Source organism: Lutra lutra, chromosome 1 (genome assembly GCF_902655055.1).
Source record: "Lutra lutra chromosome 1, mLutLut1.2, whole genome shotgun sequence".
NCBI classification, from domain to species: Eukaryota; Metazoa; Chordata; class Mammalia; order Carnivora; family Mustelidae; genus Lutra; species Lutra lutra.
The window spans coordinates 158,854,600-158,877,143 of NC_062278.1; the positions used below are offsets into that span (position 1 = coordinate 158,854,600).

Here is a 22,544-nt window from a genome sequence, read left to right on the forward strand (position 1 = left end):
TGTAAGGTGACTGTTATTGTATATTGTCTCTGTTTCTTTCTGATCTACTACTTTTAGGGTCTCTCTTTGCTTAGAGGACCCCTTTCAATATTTCCTGTAGAGCTGGTTTGGTGTTTGCAAATTCTTTCAGTTTTTGTTTGTCCTGGAAGCTTTTAATCTCTCCTTCTATTTTCAATGATAGCCTAGCTGGATTTAGTATTCTTGGCTGCATGTTTTTCTCGTTTAGTACTCTGAATATATCATGCCAGCTCTTTCTGGCCTTCCAGGTCTCTGTGGATAAGTCTGCTGCCAATCTAATATTTTTACCATTGTACGTTACAGACTTCTTTTCCCGGGCTGCTTTCAGAATCTTCTCTTTGTCACTAAGACTTGTAAATTTTACTATTAGGTGTCGGAGTGTGGACCTATTCTTATTGATTTTGAGGGGGGTTCTCTGAACCTCCTGGATTTTGATGCTTGTTCCCTTTGCCATATTGGGGAAATTCTCTCCAATAATTCTCTCCAATATACCTTCTGCTCCCCTCTGTTTCCTCTTCTTCTGGAATCCCAATTATTCTAATGTTGTTTCGTCTTATGGTGTCACTTATCTCTCGAATTCTCCCCTCGTGGTCCAGTAGCTGTTTGTCCCTCTTTTGCTCAGCTTCTTTATTCTCTGTCATTTGGTCTTCTATATCGCTAATTCTTTCTTCTGCCTCATTTATCCTAGCAGTGAGAGCCTCCATTTTTGATTGCACCTCATTAATAGCTTTTTTTATTTCAACTTGGTTAGATTTTATTTCTTTTATTTCTCCATAAAGGGCTTTTATATCTTCCGAGAGGGTTTCTCTAATATCTTCCATGCCTTTTTCGAGCCCGGCTAGAACTTTGAGAATCGTCATTCTGAACTCTGGATCTGACATATTACCAATGTCTGTATTGATTAGGTCCCTAGCCTTTGGTACTGCCTCTTGTTTTTTTTTTCTGGTGAATTTTTCCGCCTTGTCATTTTGTCCAGATAAGAGTATATGAAATAGCAAGTAAAATACTAAAAGGGTGGCAACAACCCTGAGAAAATATGCTTTAGCCAAATCAGAAGAGATCCCAAATCATGAGGGGGGAGAAAGGCGATAAAAAGAGGTTCAGAAAGAAAAAAAAAAAAAAAAAAAGAAACAATTAAAAAAAGAAAACCAATAAAGAAAAAATATAAAAAGGAAAAAAAAATATATATATATATATATATTAGATAACCTAGTTTAAAACCTTTAAAAAAGAAAAGGGTAACAGTTAAAAAAATTTAGCAGAAGAGAAAAAAAAATTGAAAAAGAAAAAAAATTAAATTAACTGCAAGGCTAAAGAATCATGGAGAGAAAGCCATGAGTTCCGTGCTTTGCTTTCTCCTCCTCTGGAATTCCGCTGCTCTCCTTGGTATTGAAACTGCACTCCTTGGTAGGTGAACTTGGTCCTGACTGGGTTTCTTGTTGATCTTCTGGGGGAGGGGCCTGTTGTAGTGATTCTCAAGTGTCTTTGCCCCAGGCGGAGTTGCACCGCCCTTACCAGGGGCCGGGCTGAGTAATCCGCTCAGGTTTGCTTCGGGGGCTTTTGTTCCCTGAGTGCTTTCTGTAGAGTTCAGGAGGACGGGAATGAAGATGGCGGCCTCCCAGTCTCTGGCCCGGAGGAGCCGAGAGCCCAGGGCCCCACTCCTCAGTGCGCCCTCAGAGAACAGCGCCCAATTACTCCCGTCACCCTGGCCTCTGGCCGCACTCTGAGCTGACCAACCCTGCAACCGGTTCAAGGTAACCCCGAGCTTAGAGCTCACTCCTCGGCTCTGTCTCTGTAGCCGGCTTCCCCGTTCTAATACCTGTAAGCTCTGCGACACTCAGACACCCCCGATCCTTCTGTGACCCTACAGGACCTGAGGCCACGCTGACCCTGCGTGGGCTTCACCCCGGTTTAGCCTCTGGAGCAATGTCCCTCAGTGGAACAGACTTTTAAAAGTCCCGATTTTGGCCCAGTGTCGCGAGTTGGCGCCGCTGCCACCCCCCGCTCCGAGCTCTCGGCCCCTCGGCCGGGCGGTACCGAGTCCTCCCGGCGTCCCCTACTCTCCTCCCTCCGGCCAGCCCTTCCCTGCGGGACTGCCACCCCCACCTTCACTCCAGCCCTTTTCTCTCCCCACCGAGCCGCGGCGGCAGCAGCAGCAGGAGGAGGAGCCGGAGCCGGGAGGCGGCGGTGGCCGGGGAGCCCATGGCGTACAGTCAGGGAGGCAGCAAGAAGAAAGTCTGCTACTACTATGATGGTGATATTGGAAATTATTATTATGGACAGGGTCATCCCATGAAACCTCATAGAATCCACATGACCCATAACTTGCTGCTAAATTATGGCTTATATAGAAAAATGGAAATATATAGGCCCCATAAAGCCACTGCTGAAGAAATGACAAAATACCACAGTGATGAGTACATCAAATTTCTACGTTCAATAAGACCAGATAACATGTCTGAGTATAGTAAGCAGATGCAGAGATTTAATGTTGGAGAGGATTGTCCAGTATTTGATGGACTCTTTGAGTTTTGTCAGCTCTCAACTGGTGGTTCAGTTGCCGGGGCCGTGAAGTTAAATCGACAACAAACTGATATGGCCGTTAACTGGGCTGGAGGGTTACACCATGCTAAGAACTCAGAAGCATCGGGATTCTGTTACGTTAATGATATTGTACTTGCCATCCTTGAATTACTAAAGTATCATCAGAGAGTCTTATATATTGATATTGATATCCATCATGGTGATGGTGTTGAAGAAGCTTTTTATACGACAGATCGTGTAATGACTGTATCATTCCATAAATATGGGGAATACTTTCCCAGAACAGGAGACTTAAGGGATATTGGTGCAGGAAAAGGCAAATACTATGCTGTTAATTTTCCAATGAGAGACGGTATAGATGATGAGTCCTATGGGCAGATATTTAATCCTATTATCTCAAAGGTGATGGAGATGTACCAGCCCAGTGCTGTGGTGCTACAGTGTGATGCAGACTCACTCTCCGGTGACAGGCTTGGTTGCTTCGATCTGACAGTCAAAGGTCATGCTAAATGTGTAGAAGTTGTGAAAACTTTTAATTTACCATTACTGATGCTTGGGGGAGGTGGATACACAATTCGTAATGTTGCTCGGTGTTGGACTTACGAGACTGCAGTTGCCCTCGATTGTGAGATTCCCAACGAATTGCCATATAATGATTACTTTGAGTATTTTGGCCTGGACTTCAAACTGCATATTAGTCCTTCAAACATGACAAACCAGAACACTCCAGAATATATGGAAAAGATAAAACAGCGTTTATTTGAAAATTTACGCATGTTACCTCATGCACCTGGCGTCCAGATGCAAGCTATTCCAGAAGATGCTGTTCATGAAGACAGTGGAGATGAAGATGGAGAAGACCCAGACAAGAGAATTTCTATTAGAGCATCAGACAAACGAATAGCTTGTGATGAAGAATTCTCAGATTTTGAGGATGAAGGAGAAGGAGGACGTAGAAATGTGGCTGATCATAAGAAAGGAGCAAAGAAAGCTAGAATTGAAGAAGACAAGAAAGAAACAGAGGACAAAAAAGCAGATGTTAAGGAAGAAGATAAATCTAAGGACAATAGTGGTGAAAAAACAGATACCAAAGGAGCCAAATCAGAACAGCTCAGCAACCCTTGAATTTGAGTGTCTCACCAATTTCAGATACCATAAAAGAGAAAATATTGGGAAGAAAAATTTTTTCTTTTGGAAGACTTCTGGCTTCATTTTATACTACTTTGGCATGGACTGTATTTATTTTCAAAATGGCTTTTTTGTTTTTGTTTTTGTTTTTCTTGGCAAGTTTTATTGTGAGTTTTCTAATTATGAAGCAAAATTTCTTTTCTCCACCATGCTTTATGTGATAGTATTTAAAATTGATGTGTTATTATGTCAAAAACTGATCTATTAAAGAAGTAATTGGCCTTTCTGAGCTGATTTTTTCCATCTTTTGTAATTATCTTTATTAAAAAATTGTACTTGAAAAAAAAAGTCCCGATTTTGTGCTCTGTTGCTCTGCCACTTGCCAGGAGCCGGCCCCTCCCCCGCGGTCTATCTTCCCGTCGCTTTGGATTCACTTCTCTGCCAGTCCTACCTTTCAGAAAGTGGTTGATTTTCTGTTTCTAGAATTGCTGTTCTTCTTCATTTCGATCTCCCATTGGATTTGTAGGTGTTTGCAATCTTTAGCTAAGCTATCTAGCTGATCTCCCGCTACCCATAGTAGTCTCAGCCTGCTACTCTCTGCCATCTTGACTCCTCCCTCCTGTCCTGTCAATTTTTATCATTTATTTGAAGATGTATTTATTTGAGAGAGAGAGGGAGTGTGGGGTTGGGAGGCGAGGAAGAGGGAGAGAGAAAATCCTCCAATAGACTCCACACTCAGTACAGAGCTCAATGTAGGGCTCAATCCCAGGGCCCCAAGATCATGACCTGAGCTGAAACCGAGAGTCAGACACTTAACTGACTGAGCCACTCAGGTGCCCTGCCAATTTTTATCATTTCTTCTCATTTTCTTCTTGTAATATTTATTGATCAAGCCATCCTTTTTGTTTGAACCCACATTACAGTAAATACAGCCATGTCCATGCATTTCTCTATGATCTGTGACTGCTTCTGCACCACAATAGAACTGAATAATTGCAATAGAAGCTATATTACCTATAAAGCCTATCTGGCCTTTTATAGAAAAAAATTACCAACTCCTACTTCAGAATAGGTTGAACTCTGCTCTCCTAGCTTTGATCTTGCCCCCTGCTTCCATAACCTCCCAACTACAGACTCGTTTCCAGATATCTGTACTCCAACCTCAGGCACAGTGACTGGTGAGGTCAACATAATCTTATGTCCTTGGGCTAGAGAGAACATAAAGTCAAATCCATTTTTTATTGGTCATCCCACATCATGGATAGAAGATTGGACACATCAAATACCCAAGCCGTTTCTGTCCAAGGCAAGGCAGGTGACAGCAGACTCTGACCCTAAGGTCTCACTGTCTCATATTAGAAATTTCCAACAGAACAGCACATAATCACCTCACTTCCAAATAGAACATGTAAAAATGTAACAAGTATGCTAGTATTATGTATCTATAAGCCATACAAAGATAACTATTAACTAGCAGCATGACCCAGCCATTAAAAATGTTTTAAAACTTAAATATTACCTATTTTATTCTCCTAAGTAAGATAAAGCCATTAGGATAATAATTATGAAGCCATATGATTTTCTCAACGGGTCTTAGGAGAAAACAAGTTGATGTGAAACAAGCATCTATTTTTTTAAGTTGTCTCTAATCCACTGACTTGGTGCACATGACCTCACCCACCCAAGACAAATGAGAAGTCCTCTAGTAAGGATAAAGGGTTACACAAAGACAAAGAAACTAGAACAGATGCAAAGAAAAGAAGTTTCAACAAATTACCCATTACCACCCAGGGAAGAAAAAGAAGAGGAGTGCCCTCCTCTGTGTGCTATTTTGGTCACATGTGATTAATAGCCTGTCACACTGTCAGGAGAACCCAGACTCCATCAAATAGACACACATGGCAGCTCTGGGCACCAAATCAGGGCATATTTCTGCACAGAATGTGCCAGGGGATGCACTGTGTGTGTATATATATATAGAACACATACCTGCCACTTGCATTCTTTGATCCTGAAATACTGCTGAAATTTCTCTTTCCACACACACTCCCAAACTCTGGTGTGTGTGTGTGTGTGTGTGTGTGTGTGTGTGTGTGTGTGTGTTTCCATTTCATTCAGCAAGCAGCTGTGAAAGCTATTATACTGCCTACATAACAACAGAAAAGGATCTGGTAAGTGTTTAATGAGGGGGAAGTGTGATAAAAGGTATAGGGCTGTTAAACTGGGTAACTTGGGAAATAATAAGGTAATGAATGTTGTTGCCTTGGAAACCAGGTCAGAGTCTATAATCTAATACTGCTCTATCTATCACATTCAATATTCTGAGAAATGGGCAAATCCGACTTGATTCACTCATGAATATTAGCTTTATAAAGATATTAACAGTCTAGTCAAGGTACTTCATCTCCCCACCCATTAGTGAAGCAAATACATAAATGAGATAGGAAGTATGTCTTCTAGAACAGAATGCAAAACCTTTTGTGAATCCTAAAAGGACTCTCTATAATTTATTTTGTTCCTTATTAAATTGGCTGTCATATTCTTCTTTACTTTCCATAAACATCCTATCTTCTAAGCCTGCTCTTTAATAAAATATGCATGCAAGAACATGCAAGAAATTGATACTCTTCTGTAAAATTTGGCCTTGAAAGCAAATGTGTCCCAACTTCCAGTATCAAAAATCTCTTCAAATATCATTCCTGGAAGTTTCTGGGCTGACTGATTCTCCAGAGCAAATATAGTTCATGGGACTTAAGGTGACTTTAAAATACATATCCCAATGCTAAAACAGAAATAAAAACAAAAATTCAGAACTCAGAAACATAAATCTAAATTAAAGATCAGCATGGGAGAGAGGGTGGTACAGTACATATTTATAGCCTTTAATGTCCTAGCTATACTAGTTGAACCAACAATTTGACTGAACTTCCTGGGTGTCAAAGCAAAAGAGAAAGTATGAAGACAAATAACTAAATGAATACAATATAGCATCCTTCAAAATAAGCCAAGCTTTTCCTACAACTCAGTATTGAAAGAAATTTCTCACTTGGAGGTCCATATATGGACCCTGAGAGATAGTGTGCATAGTAATCCAACTGCAAATGCATTGATGGATTTCATTAGGACCCCTCAAGGAATGAAACCAAAGTGTAGTGCTCTCAAAGCAGTCTGGAGGGGTAGGGAGAGAGGGGGGGGGGAATGAAGGGGTAGAGGAGGGAATAATATGGAGGATCTACAGAGCATGTATATTTATCTTGCTTGATCCAGGAATTATAAAATTTTCAAGACCTCCCACATACCCATTTCCATATATTCTTTATTTCAACTAAACTTTAGGTAAGAATTGGAAATCAAATTTTTTGAAACCAATATTACACTATATGTTAACTAAGTAGAATTCAAATAAAAATTGGGGGAGTGGGGAAAGCATACTTTTTCTTTTCTTTTTTTAATTCTCTGATCTAGAATGCAGATCTGTTCTGAGTACTGCTAATACTACTACTATTAGTACTACTACTTTTATTATTACTATTATTATTCCAGACTGACAACCTTTTATGAAAAGAGTGGAGTGAGTTTGATACTCTCCAACCAACTCCCAGATGAAGGTACTACTGCAGAGGGATTACTACAATGGAACAAACTCTGAAGATAGTTCTAAAAAGTTAACAGTGCAACTGTATCATCTTGAAGATCCTGGTCTTATTCATACTCTTTCAAAGACCAAGACCAATCATGCTCACCAGATCTTCATGGGCTTCTCTACATTTCCCAATCTCCTTTGCAGTCAGGTTAGGCTATATGGCTAAGTTCTAACGAAAGGAATGGGGACAAAAAGTTATATAAGCCATTAAAAAGTCCAAAGTAACCCTCCAACGTACTTTCTTCCCTTGCTATGGCAACCTTAGAGGCCATATGTTCCAGATGGTATGGCTACATCTAGCTGTGACATGAGCAAAAAATAAACTTTAATCTTCCTAAGCCACTGAGATTTCAGGGCTTACCTAGTGTGGGAGTGAGTATCGATTGCCTGAACAATGAATACATTGGCCAACAAACTGCTTCCACCACACTCTTTGTCATTTTTTAAAATTAAGTTTTATTAATTTGATTATAGATGTTATATATTTTGGCTTAACTACTTGTTGTAAAAATTGAGACTTAAAATTATACAAGCTTTAACTACTGCACTATCTTTGAACATAATTCTTTCTCTCCACCTACCTATGCTTTCTTAACATAGAGATGTACAAATATAATTAGAAAGAAAGATATAAATGGTTGGTGACAGATACAGATAAATAGTGGGACAGCCAGATATGACGCTTAGATGGGCTTCTGTGAGTTTCAGGTGGGTGTGTCTTTCACGTGTACTTCAACCAGTGATGGAGTAAAGGCCACTCCTGTTGGTTTATAAATGTTGGCTGTGAGTACTGAGAGGTAGGCTGAAATTAGCAGTTAGAAAGTGGAAGAGAAGTGTTTTAACTCCAATAGTCCTATTCCAGAACCTGCATCTGAATTACCTTCTGTCTACTGCCCTAATTGATTATCTTTCATTCACTCGGTCACCTTTTCCAAAACCTAATGTTGCTTCACTAATAAGATTAGTGATAAGTCATTATTGTTTCGTTTCCTGACAACTTGTGTTTCATTTTCTATAGCTGCCTGTTCTCCTTAAGGGTATTTATCTATTTGTTGATTTGTAAGAGCCCTTCAAAACTTAAATTTAAAATATGTTAAATAAAAGATATCAACCTTGCATCTGTCATACTTGGTCACAAATATTTACCCAGTTTTCATTTTTCTTTTAATTTAAGGTGACTTTATTTCCTTTCAGATTTTCTTCTATGATTTCCATCATAGTTGTAAAGTTCTTGTTTACTCCAGACTAATATAAATATGTGATTATGTTTTCCGTGTATGTGAATAGTTTCATTTTTTTCACCTTGACATCCTTTGTCTGCTTAAGAGTTACACTTACAAAAGACTTTGCATCCTCCTTAATTTTTGTTTACCTGTTTTTATTTTTCACAATTTTCCCAATAATATTAACAAATATCTATGCTTTATCCTGTTAATTTAGAGCACTTTATTATACATTGGATCAGTTGTGGTATAATGGGGAGAGCAGACAATCTTAACTTGTAATGAGAATGGAATGGCTCTAATGTTTGCATTTTAAGCATGCTGCACAAGTTTCAGCCACGTATGTTTTCATTACACACAAAAAATAGTAAGAAGTCCCATTTTACTATAACTTTACATCAGAAATACTCATTCCTTTTTCTGTCACTAACATAATAGATTACATAATATATATATTTTTATCAATTGAGCCATCATTAAACTCCCGGAATAAAGCCTACTTATTCATAGCACATAATTTCTTTAATATAGTTGAATTCATGCAGCCATCATGCATTTAGAATTTTGCATTTCTATATCTAAGAAAGATTTGTCTGCAGTTCTGTATAGTTACACTAGTTATAAGTGAAAGAAAGGAGAAACTTGCCTTTTTGTGCTTAAATATTTCAAGTGGCACAAGATTTTTGTGTTCTAAAATTGTTTGAAAAAACTCATTCCTGGGGCACCTGGGTGGCTCAGTGGGTTAAAGCCTCTGCCTTCGGCTCAGGTCATGGTCCCAGGGTCCTGGGATCGAGCCCCACATCGGGCTCTCTGCTCTGCAGGGAACCTGCTTCCACCTCTCTCTCTATCCGTCTGCCTCTCTGCCTACTTGTGATCTCTGTCTGTCAAATAAATAAATAAAATCTTTAAAAAAAAAAAACCTCATTCCTTAAACCATATGGGTCTGACATCTTTCCAGGGGTTATTGTTAGATGTTTTTCATAATGTCTTTCAGGTTCTATTCAGTTTTTCCATATTTTTTTTTACAATCAGTTGTTTTTTATATTGTCCCATAAAATTGTTCTTTGATCCATGTATTTATTTGTATTGACATGCATTGATATAGAATTCTATTTTTTCTGATATGTGTATATAAGCATCAATAAATAACTATTTAATTACACTCCCTTGATCATTCCTAATAAAGTATATAGCTATTTCTTTTTAGTTCCCTGATCACCTTTATGAGAGTATTATCTCTTTTATTGGTCTTGATTCTTTTTTTTTATTTTTTTTATTGACATATAATGTATTATTTGCCCCAGAGGTACAGGTCTGTGAATTGTCAGGCTTACACATTTCACAGCACTCACACAACACATACCTACCCTCCCCAATGTTTGGCCTTGATTCTTAAGAAGGAAGGAAGGAAGAAGAGAAGGAAGGAAGGAAGGAAGAAAAGAAGGAAGGAAGGAAAGAAGGAAGGAAGGAAAAATCTCTGGTGTTTATCATTTATATCATTTTCATAAATATTAATTTCTATTCATATTTTCATTCATTTCTTCCTTGGATAGGACACAATTCCAAATATAACCATAAATAAAATCCAATAATCTCATTACTGATTTCTCTACATTCTGCTACCTATTCAGTATTTAAAACATTGCTTCCTGCATGTTTCCTTGAGTTTTTAACTTCTTTCTTTTTTAATTTGTACATTTTTGTAATTCATTATCTAAAATTTTATGATTATTATATTTTTATTTGTACTTTACCATTAGCAATTTAAACTATTCTCTTTTTTACATTTAGCATTTTCATGTAATTTTACTTCTAATACTAATCCTGGTTTCTTCTGTTTAAAATTACGTGTATTTTCATCCCCTCATTTTTAAGCACTTGTTTTAATTGAGTTATAGTTGCCATGCAATTTTATATTAGTTTTGGGTATGTGACATAGTGATTTGACAATTCTATACATCACAAAATGCTCACCATGAAAAGTGTAGTTACAATCTGTCACCATACAAAATTATCATAATTTTATTGACTACATTTCCTATGTTGTATTTTCTATGTTTTGACTTATTTATTTTATAACTGGAAGTTTGTACCTCTTAATCCCCTTCACCTATTTTTGCCTGTCTCCCCACCAGTTTGTTTTCTCTACTTATGAGTTTGTTTCTGTTTTGTTTGTTTTTTTGTTTGTTTGCTTTTTGGATTCAACTTCTAAGTGAAATCATATGGTATTTGTCTTCCTCTGACTTATCTCACTTATCTCTCTCTGACTTTCTCTCACTTATCTCACTGTGGTGAGGTAAGTCCATCTATGTTCTAGCAAATGGCAAGATTTCATTCTTTTTTATATCTGAACAATGTTCCATTACATATACATACCACATCTCTATCCATTCTTTCACTGATGGACACTTTGCTTGCTTCCATGTCTTGGCTATTGTAAATAATGTTGCAATAAACATAGAGGTACATGTATCTTTTCAAATTAGTGTTTCCATTTTCTTTGAGTATATACTCATTTGTGGGATTACTGGATCATAGAGTAGTTCTATTTTTAATTTTTTGAGGAAACGCCATACTCTCTTCCACTGGGGCTGCACCAAATTACATTCCCACCAATAGTGCACAGGGGTTCCCTTTTCTCCACATCCTCTCTGACACTTGTTGTTTCTTGTATTTTTTATGTTAGTCATTCTGACAAGTGTATAAGCTTTATTCTTTCATTTTGTTGAGGGGTGCCTACTGGTAAACACATACAGCTAGATTTCATGTTATTCTAGTGTTTTTCATATTTATATGACAGATAGATTTAATTCTTATCTTTTTCCTTTCTTATCCCACAAGACCATTTTAAAATGTGAGAAATGTCAATTAAAATCAGAATGGGAATGAACACACATGTATGTGTACAGTGTGCATTTGTGCATATCTGTGTGTGCAAGCATGTGACATGTGTGCATGTGAAGTTGAAAAGGAAAAAAGATGACCACAACAGACCAACAAAGTCAGGAAAAAAAAAAATGGAACTGGGTCTCAGAATTGCAGTCCAACACAGCAGCTATAGCCAGAACCCATAAAATATAGTGCACTGTCATACTTCCTCTGACAGCATGGGGAGAAAAGATCAAAAGATTCAGGAGGACAGGTGAAAGTTAATTCAGGAAATCAAGACTTAATGACAGGATAACACTTCCAGGAACTGCAGAATGTTGTTTTATATCCTTATCCATATCAGTCTCTATAGTACTATCTGAGTAAACAATTACAGCTTGCCTGAGTGTTTGAATAGTCAAATTTGTAGCAATGCTGTGATATTTCTATCAACTCCTTTCAGGATCTCAGAATAATTCCTGCACGTTTAGAGGCACATGCTGGCTACCCCTCGGGACTGCCTGAGCCCCTCTCACATGACCCTCCCCTCCACATGACCCCTCACACCTGTTCCAAGTGAACTACCTAATTCATCAGAAGTGGGGCCCCAAGAAGGTCCTGGCGTACTGTCTGCTCCTGGTGCCTGGGCTGAATCAATCTTCTGTTTTTAGCAAGAATGGCAAAGATCATGCCCTGCCAAAGAGAAGAGGCAAAATCTGGGCTCTCTAAAATGTGTTACTGAAACGTGCTCTTTGGGAATTCACTATCCCATGGAGGAATTCTCTCCCCTTCCTGAGAGAAGGAAACCAGTTACCCATAACAATAAAGAGACTTAAAGCTAAAACACAGTTGGTCTCCACTCATTTATTCAAAAATAGATCCAAAAGAGGATCTATTGGATCCTGTATGATTGTTTTCTCCACCAAAGTATAAAAATATGTCTTTTTTAAAGGACGACATTTTAATACAGTCCTGGATATTCACACAGGTTTTTGAAAGTGAGTTTAATTCACTGCCCTCATTAGGAAGCATTTGCATTTCTTAGGCATCCTCTCTTCTGCATTTTATGGTCTGCAAGTTGGGCTCACCTGCTCAATCAGCCTGTAGTCATGGGTATCAGGAAGAAAAAATGCTTAAATACATTTCAGATGGAAATGGGCATCTAGGAAGAGAGCGTCATGAGTAAAGAGCCATTCTCACACACCTGTGGCCTCCTGAGGGCAATTGCTCCCCTGGAGTCCACTGTGACCCTGTTGACAGGTGGCCTGACAGTCTAAGAGACGACCCACATTGGCACTAGTCCATCTCACCTGCTTCATGCTCTTGGCAGCCAGTGGGTATTTTCATCCTGCTATGGCCCGGTTTCAAAAGGTCCCCTAAATACGCTATCAAGAACTATTTTACATACCCGTCTCTTTTTTCTTAATTGTTTTATTATATACACAATGTAGTCAATATGAAAACTAAGAAATATGATAAACAAAGACTGAATGAGGCACAGGTGTTCCATGCAGGTCTCATCAAAGCTCAATAACACCAACCCATTAAAGAGGTTTAGATGCATTACTTTCTCCCTCAGCAGATTTTTATGGCTCCCCTACACCCACATTCACAAAATAGAAAGGAATGGGAAGTCACATGTGTGTTCCCTAATGCTACCCTGTTAACAGGCCCTGGAGGAAGAAGAGGTTGTTTTTCCAGGAAAGTAGCCAAAGAGACACTCTCCTTTGTCCTTTTCTCAGTAAGGTTGTGAGCAGCAACCCCACACATCAAAACTGCAGACAATGGCATTGCCAAATGTTTCACACAATACCTGATTTGCTGCCTGTGTTTATGTTCTCATCCCTCTTCTGAAGTCACACAGAGCCCACTCAGAGCTAAACAAAGCTGTTCTTGCCTCCTTGAACCCCAGGGCCTGGACAGTCCTGACATGTGGTTTTCTCTCAGCTTTGAAACATAGGGGTCAGTTTCATGGGCACCTGGGTGGCTCAGTCAGTAAGCATCTGACTTAGGTCATGATCTCAGGGTCTTGGGAATGGAGCCCATGTCGGGATCCCCACTCAGCAGGGAGTCTGCTTGCTTCCCTCTCCCTCTGTTCCTCCCCTTGCTCGTGGGTTCACCCTCCCCCCACCAAATAAATAAATACATCTTTTTAAAAAATCATCACATGGTAAAACTGGACCTACACAGGAAATGCAAATGGCCATTTCCTACATCCATTCTGCCACCCATGGCTGTTTAGACTGTCAGGACAATGAGGCCAAAGGCACCCCCATTCCCACCTCTGAGGAGTGTCAAGAGAGACTGCTGGTACAGGTTTCTAGGACTTATAAGAATATGAGTATTTAGTATAGAAACTTCAGGGGAACATTCACCCGTCAGTTAGAGACTGAAATACTTCAACCTCAATGTCCCTACAACAGAGAGGTTACCAATGCATACACCTACAATGAACCCATCAGTCTCCCCATGGAGCCCATTTCTCCATCTTGCCTTAAGGGACCAAGATAGAACAACATAGGTAGGTCAGATATAAATGAACTAGAATTCAAGTAACTAAAATAGCTAATAAAAAGTTTTACCTCCTCTCTGGTCTTGGAAGATGGGACATTTCCTTCATACAGAGACCAAGATAGTGAGAATTTATGATCTGGGCCTTCCCCCATCTTTAAAGTCTATCATTCAAAATTACCTCTGAAAGGGAACCTCCATGAATGAAATCTTGAGTCATGACAGTCACTAATAGTTCTGTTTCAAGCATGAATGAGATCATTATAGCTTGCTACTTATATTTTTAAAAAATTTTTTAAATTTAGACTCTTCTTTATTGTTACCATGATCAGTAGCAGTATCAGCAATGAGTGAGCTTTAAAGGAACATGAATGCAGGAAAATATAAATAGCCAGAGTCATTTTCAGCCAAGGAACAATCAAGCAGCAATCTCCTGACATTGTGCAACCCCAGGACTCCCAGATGTGCCAAGGAGAAGATTGATTGCTTGTCTTTGGGAGGCATTCTTTCCGTTTGAGAAGGAGCCGTAGGATAATCATCACACAGCTCTTTGGAGCCTCAAATGGGCTCTCTCTATAGCTTTGTTGTGTTTTGTATACACAGCTCCTCTGTGAAGGTTAACAAGAAGGTATAAAATGATACTATGCACAGCCCTGTGCACGTCAGTATTCAGGAAATCAAAGTGCTCAATGTTTTAAGAGGCACAGAGAGAAAATGAGAGGCATTCACAACAGTGAGGGTTCAAACTCTGACGTTGATACTCTGCTCTTACCAGCAATTTTTTTCAGGTCAAATTTGAATTTAAAAAAAAATAGTGCACTTAAATATCATTTAATGATACTGAATGATCAGTGTTTCTAGACTGATCCAACAAAATGCTCTGTCCTCTGTGCAACCTGCAGTGTTACTTGCCATCTCCCCCAGGTGGTCTTGAGAAAGAAACTACAGGTTGAGTTTCCTTGGAAGAGAAGTTTCATCATGATCCTTAATCACACACACAGACACACACACACACACACACATGCACGCACATACACATGCACACACACACAACTATTAGAGAAACCTATAAAGAGAATTTTAGATGTATAGTGAAAAGGGAAAATAGGTCACTTAGTAATGTGTTTGCTACTATCTCAACAATCAGGATGGAGTACCACAACCCAGGAAAAAAAGAGGTCTTGTGCTAAGGGATATAGACTTAAAGTCCTTAGAAATCCAGAACACAAAATGGAATGAAATTAATAAAGTTGGTTAAAAATCTGTTCACCAGAATTGCTAAAATGAAAAGAAAAAAAAAAGAAGAAGAAGAAGTACTATCATCAACTGAAGGTCATGTGGAAAAACTGGAATTCTCATAGTATATGCTGCTGGTGGGTGTATAAATTGGTATTACAACCACTTTGGAAAACTGCTTCACAAAATCTGTAAAGTTGCACACATGTCTATTCTATGACCCAGCAATTCCACTCTTAGGAAAGTATACAAAAGAAATATATAAACACGTTCACTAAAAGACATGTACTAGAATGTTTGTAAAGCATCATTCACAATAGCCCCAAACTAGAAACACTCCAAAGTCCATCAAAAAGGAGTTAATAAATTGCAATATAGTCATACAATAGAGTACCATGCTATACCCATACTAAATATACAACCACACAACAGCAACAAGGATGGAACTCACTTATGTACTGTTGAGTAAAAGCAGATGACACAAAAATTATATACCATGTGATTCCATTTATATAAAGTTCACAATCAAATATAGCTAATCTATGGTGTTGGAAGTTAAAAGCGTGGAGAGTAGGTAAAGTCATTAGACAAGCTTTTGGAGAGGTTGAATTTCTTAATTACATGGAGGTGCTCAGTTTGTGAAAATTCATGACTTTAGACACTTGAAATTTAAGAACTGTTTTGTATATATGCAACACTTCAATAAGATGCTGATTTTTAAAATTTATTATTAGAGATGCTGATAAATATGGAACAAACAGAAGAAGAAAAAATTCCAGATGTAAAGAAAGACTTAAATTTGCAGGTAAAAAGGGCAATGACTTTCTCTTGCCTCAAAATAAATAAATAAATAACAATAAAACCATAATCATATCCAAAATCATTGAAATTCAAGGTTATAGAACCCTGCTGGGGAGTTCAGCTTCTAGTAACGGGGCCTTCTGTAATTCAGAACAGCACTTCATGGAAGGCAACTAGCACAAAAGCTGAACATGATACTTTTCAAAAATATTCTGGAAGGCACTGAAAAGCAGGCTTTTCAGCAAGCAGTAAGAATTAATATTACAAGATTTGAGAAAAGTAAAAAACAAATGAAGTGAGCCTTCCATGAGAAGCCAGTTTTCTTGTAAGAATTTTGTGAATCCAGAGAAGGCAGTGGTTAGTGATTCTATTTCTTGACCTGGGTATGGGATACATAAGGGTTTCTTTTGTGTGTTCTGGATTTTCTGTGAGTTGTAGCTCAAAACACAATAGTTAAAAGGAAATATCAAACCACCATTGCAGTAGGAAAATAAACAAAACAAAACAAAACCAAAAAAAAAAAAAAGCAAGAGTTGATCTCAGATTTATCCAAAGCAATACTATCAAAGCCAGAAAACAGCAGACAAGTACTTCAAATGTTCTGAGAGAAAAATACTCCATAAGTATAACTTCAAGTAGAAAGTATAAAAGCAATAAACAGACATTCTCTAGTATGCAGTAACAGAATATCCAGCACTTGTGAGCCTCTCTTACAAAAATTATCGCAGGATGAAGTTCTGCTAGCAAAGAAATCTATCAATATACACAAAGGAAGAGAAGAGTAAAACAAGGACCGGTAGTGGGCACTGAATTCATATAAATATAAACTTAATCTAAGCAACTTGAGAATTAAAAGATCACTGGCTCCTTTAATTTCACTGTGAATTTATCTCTACTAAATTAAAGAAGGATTAAGTTTAATACTGTCAGTAAAAACAGCATGTGTTTTATGAACCTTATCTTTTATCTCTCTCCTTCTTTCTCTCTCTCTCTCTCTCCATCTCCATATCTATCTCTCCTTATATATATATCAATAAAAGGATGTCTGAAATTATGTTTACCAAGTGATAAAAACAGTTGTTCCTAGGTAATGGGGTTTCAGGTCATTATTTTTTCCTTCTGGTATGCCCCATTTTAATGCATATTTATTTTTAAAAATGAACATTTATGTTTATGAAAAAATAATAGTCATTATTCTTTCAAAAAATAAAGTGGGAATAATATAAACAAAAATAAAATCTATACACACAAGTCAGGTACGAAAGTATGTTTCCCTTAGCAACACTGAACGAGATATTTAAACATAGTCAGCATTCGATGAACACATAATTTAGCAATCAACAAAATAACTGACAGCATGTAAATTATTCATATTTTAATTTTTCAACTGTTTACTGTTTTAAATTTTTATTTCTCCCTTTAAAGCAAACACATTTATTCAGGAGTTTAAAATAAGAAAAGAAGTAAATTTTGTATCAAGCTGGGTTTAAATTACACATTGAAAATTTAGGTTCAGCAGAAGAAAGAAGCTTCAGATGGAAAAAAGGCAAACCTATCTTAAATAGCTACAGTATTTTTTACTCTATTAAATTCAACTTCTATAAAACCACCATAAAGTTATCCCCCCTCCCCCGCAATTTTTCCACTCCTAGCACACACAGTCTTCTAAAGCAGGCCAAAGCTTCTGGTACTTTTGTTCTTTCCTGCATTGTACATGACATCCAGTCAGGGGTGGCTATGACTCCACCTCTGAAAAATCAGACAGTCCATTCTCTAGGCTGCCTTATGTGGACTCTCACCACATTCATTCTCTAGTTCACTTAGGGAACCTGCCATGAGCAGGCACTGAGTTGGTCACATGAACAAGTCTCCTGCCATCAGCTAGGCTGCAGGCTCACAAGGCAAAGGGTAAGCGAGAGATGCCCATGACACAGTGTGATAGAAGAGAGGAAAGCAACCGCCCTCACAGTGGGCATTGTCCACACTGGGGAAGCTGAGTTGAGGGGAGCTCACCCAGAGGTCATGGGTGAAATAAACCTGAAGCATGACTGCCAAGTGCAGAAGAGGGTACTCTAGGAAGAGAAAGTATGACATGTTTGAGGGAACGTCTGTTTATTTATCCTGACATGTTCACAAAGAGACGTAGAGAGAGGAGACAGGGGGTGTGGTGGTGGCCTAGACTGTGGAGGCCTGACAGGACTCCACCTGGATGACATGGCAAGATAACCTTTCCAAAAATGCAGCTCTGATTTCTCTCATTCCCTTGCTTTAAAATGTGTCAGCTGTTCCTCAATTAAGTATAAGCACCTTCAGAATAAATGACAATTATTTTCTCATTTTGCAGCAGATTGGTGGATACTGCTCCACAGCTTAAGCATATTATTCATTATGATGATAAGGGGGCTGGGGGGTAGTAGAATATACTAAGAAAAAATGTGAATTACCACTGTGACTCCTTCATATGCCATGTCCTACACTCAAACTTTCTCTCAAGGGAGCATAGGTCCTCATCATGTCTGAATGAGTAGGACAATTAATGAAAGAAAACTGAAAAAAAAGCCTGAAATATAGACCATTTTTTAAGACATAACAAAGCATCACTTCCAATTATGAAGAATAATCAAAAGAATGTCAATAAAGCTTTGTAGACTTATTTATTGTAATAAACGGATACGTATTGTACACGATAACTAAGTGATTTAACTAAGAAAATTAATGTCTCAGAAGGACAGAAGTATTTAAAAATACTTTTGTCTTTAGTAGTTAAAGAATCTTACCGCAATTTTATGTCTTACATCAATTCTGACAAAGAGCCATATCTAAAAAGGTATCTATAATGTTTCAAGCATAGCAATTGTCCCCAGGGAAAAAGAAAAAGACTTAAATATGCCCCACCCCTTCTGGGGCTCCCTATAGTCAATCCACCAAAACTCCACAAATCCTGATTTAATGAAATCAAAATAACTAAGCTGTAGCTCACTACCCAGCAATCTTCCCATTCATTCACATGCTGAAGATACAATGATGAACAAAAAACAGTCATAGAATCCTAAGAGAGCCAGACATGAACCATAACAGAAATCTGATTAGGGCTCTAATTACAATTTGTACAGGGCACTGTGGGATCCGAGATGATGCATCCTACATCTGCCTGTGGATATTCTGAAAGGTGGCCAAGGGAGATAGGAACTGGGCAGAAAGTTGAAGGATGAATGGGTTTCTCAGGCAGGCAAGGGCAGGAGGGCCCTCAAGTCCATGCTCAAGAGTTTGAAAGGCAAAATAAAACCCGCTGACCACAGGGTGCAAGAGACAACAAGCATCTGACAAAGACAGAAAAAATCAAATTATAAACCCCAGGAAGTTTCAGTGTTGCCTTTTGAAATGTTCACTCTGGCAAGACTATAGAGTCGGAACAGCAAGAAAGGAGACTAACAGCAGAGAAGGAGAAAGTGTCTACATAAACCCATTGAAAAAAGATGAGGGCTTAAACGCCTTCTTTCTCAGACCTGGCTTTTCTGGTTCAATTCTCTCTCGGTAGGACTCATCCATGTATACAACTAACTTTAGAAGTCATTAAACCTAAATCATCTAACACCACATTTCAATTCTATAATTTCTGGGGCCCCTTCTCAGACAATGAGCTCTGGTGGGGCATAGTGGAGGCTTTGTTTATGTCTATAGCTCTGGTAAACACCACAGGGGTTGCTGAGCTGTCTTAAGTCAATGATTTCCAAAACCTGATGAAGCTATGGATCTTTTAACTCAGAAATTACATATATACAAATTTTAGTGCCCAATGTGTGTCCACGAGTGACTGAGACTCAGGTTTTTACATTTAACTAGATTTGATAGGTACTGTAGGGAATAGTATTTTAAGTGCTTCTAAAGATTTAGGGTTTCACCCAGGGAGGAATCACTGATCGAGGTTTACTTAAAAACAGCCAAATTTGGGGGTACCTGGGTGGCTCAGTGAGTTAAAGCCTCTGCCTTCAGCTCAGGTCATGATCCCAGGGTCCTGGGATCAAGCCCCGCATCGGGCTCTCCACTCAGCAGGGAGCCTGCTTCCTCCTCTCTCTCTGCCTGCTTCTCTGCCTACTTGTGATTTCTGTCTGTCAAATGAATAAATAAAATCTTAAAAAAAAACAGCTACATTTTTATTTGAAATACATATGCCTGCTTTTAATTATTAAGTTAGGTTTGGTAATGTTGCTTCATTAATAAAGTGTATGTTCTAAAAGGTCTCAAAATTTAGAACTACCTCAATTATTATTATTCAATGGGGAACACACTGTATTGGATTCAGCATGGCATGGGATTCTACAGAGAATGATTTACTAATCACAAAGTTAGATTCTATGTTAAGGAAGCCATCATAAAAATCTCTTTTACTGAGCCCAATAGTAAGTGGTCAGAAGGCGGCTGTTGCTGCTCCTCTCCTGGCCCAAAGATGAACCTAACCCTGCGCCCATCATTAGCTATAGCACCAAGGGTGTTTCAAGCCACACAGGAAATAACAATGACACTTGCCCTAATCTCAGAGGTTAATACTGCAATGCAGGTCTCTGTGGACCAGTACAACATGAAGAAAAGAGTTGGGAGTAATAGTTACAAGTTTTGCTTATGTATCCTCTGTGGTGTTCATACATCCACACACATTTGCTCAGTGTCAGCTATAAGCTGGGCAATGTGGTACACAAAGTCTACAGCAATGGCAAGAACGAAGGAGCACTCCCAGTCTAGCAATGGGAAGACACTCCTGGAGCACAAGCCCCAGAGAGTTGAGGGAGCAACTCCTGCTCATGCTCATCTTGGAAATGCAGACTAGACATGTTGGTGAAGAATGGATGGATGGAAACTGATGTGCTAGCTCTCCAAACCAAAAGTACCAAGTAAACCAAATATTTGCTTCCAAGGCAGTATTCCAAAAGGGAAAGAGCTTAGTGTTGGGGAGTGAATGAGCTACGTCTGCATGATGAACATGAAAGAGAGATTATATTTACGTACAAATGTGCCTACTTGTGGCAACAAAAATAACAGAGGCTTGAACTAGATAGAAGTTTATTTTTCTTTTATATAAAAGCCCAAGCTGGTAAGAAATCTCTGTTTTTGCAAATTCATCTGTGACCCAGGCTCCTACTATCTTATTGTTTTGGCACCCCTTGGATGTTTTGTTCATATGATAAAAGATGGTTTATCATTATATCCATATTCTAAGCAGCAGAATGAAAGGTGAAAGAAAGAGGAATGTACCCTGTCACTTCAATGACATATCTCAGAAATGGCACACGACCCTAATATTCCATTGTCCAGAACTTAATTACATGGGCAAGAGAAGTGGGGAAATGTGTCCAATTAAAAATTATTGTAGAAGAAGGGGAGAGATAAAGACATTCACTTATATTTTCTTTTAACTCAGCCTCCACCTTTCATGAGGGAAGAGCTATATTCACCTCAAGATTAAGCCAGTGAAAACTAAACTCTCAAGTTTGAGAAGCACAAAATAGATTCATAATGCCAGGCATCAAGATCCCTGATCTTTTGTGCCAGAATATCAAAAATCACTGAAAGTGACCAAGTTCACATAGATACTGTAGACAATGCAAAGAGTGGGGCTAAATAAGCACATTGACTAAGACAAGGTTATCTTACAAGATCAAGAGCAACCACATAAGAGGGAGGGCAAGGATAGTGGGTCATCACCTGCAGTGGCTGCTAAAACTATATGATAAACAGCAATTCCAAGAACAAGAGCAAAAGATCTCTGGGGGGGAGGAGCAAGATGGCGGAGAAGTAGGAGACCTAAATATCATCAGGACCCAGAAGTTAAGCTAGATAGTTATCAAACCATTCTGAACAGCTACAAACTCAACAGGACAGAGAAGAGAAGAAGAGCAGCAATTCTAGGAACAGAAAAAAGACCACTTTCTGGAAGGTAGGATGTGCAGAGAAGTAAATCTGAGACAATATACAGGAAGATGGACCATGCGGGAGGGGCTGGCTCCCTGCAATTGGTAGAGCAGCTAAGAACAAAATCAGAACTTTTAGAAGTCTGCTCCACTGAGGGTCATCACTCCAGAGGCTAAGCAGGGGGGAAGGGAGGTGGTGGAGCCCTCGTGGGGATAGTGTGGTCTCAGGACCTGTGGTTCGCAAAAAGACCAGGGGTGTCTGAGTGTGGCAGAGCTGCCAGGCATTGGAGCAGGGAAACCAGCCTCAAAGACAGAGCCGAGGAGTGGGATCTCAGCTTGGGGTTACCTTAAACCATAATCTGAGGCACAGTCAGGCCACTGCTCTTTGGGCAGGGACCGCACATGTGGCAGATCCAAGGAGACTCACATTCCTCCTCCAGGAGGAGCAGTGGTAGAGGGCACTGCAGGAACAGCTGGGTTTGGAGACTCCAAACAGGGCTGTGCACCAGAGATAGAAACGCTCAGTCACAGGCAGGGTGAGCTCGGAGTGTGGCAAGAGACCAGGGAGATAGGAGATATTGATTGCTTTTCTCTGAGGGCACACTGAGGAGCAGAACCTGAGCTCTCAGCTCCTATGGGGCTGAAGATTGGGAGGCTGCCTTTTTC

At 39.0% G+C, this 22,544-nt stretch overlaps 1 protein-coding gene across 1 annotated transcript; it reads left to right on the forward strand.

The window, feature by feature from the left end:
- The first annotated feature begins 1,991 nt into the window (after nucleotides 1-1,991).
- On the forward strand, nucleotides 1,992-4,038 carry LOC125106802 (histone deacetylase 2-like). The gene has a single exon (XM_047741383.1). The coding sequence runs from the start codon at nucleotides 2,221-2,223 to the stop codon at nucleotides 3,685-3,687; it is 1,467 nt and encodes a 488-aa protein (XP_047597339.1). The 5' UTR covers nucleotides 1,992-2,220; the 3' UTR covers nucleotides 3,688-4,038.
- Nucleotides 4,039-22,544: the final 18,506 nt, after the last annotated feature.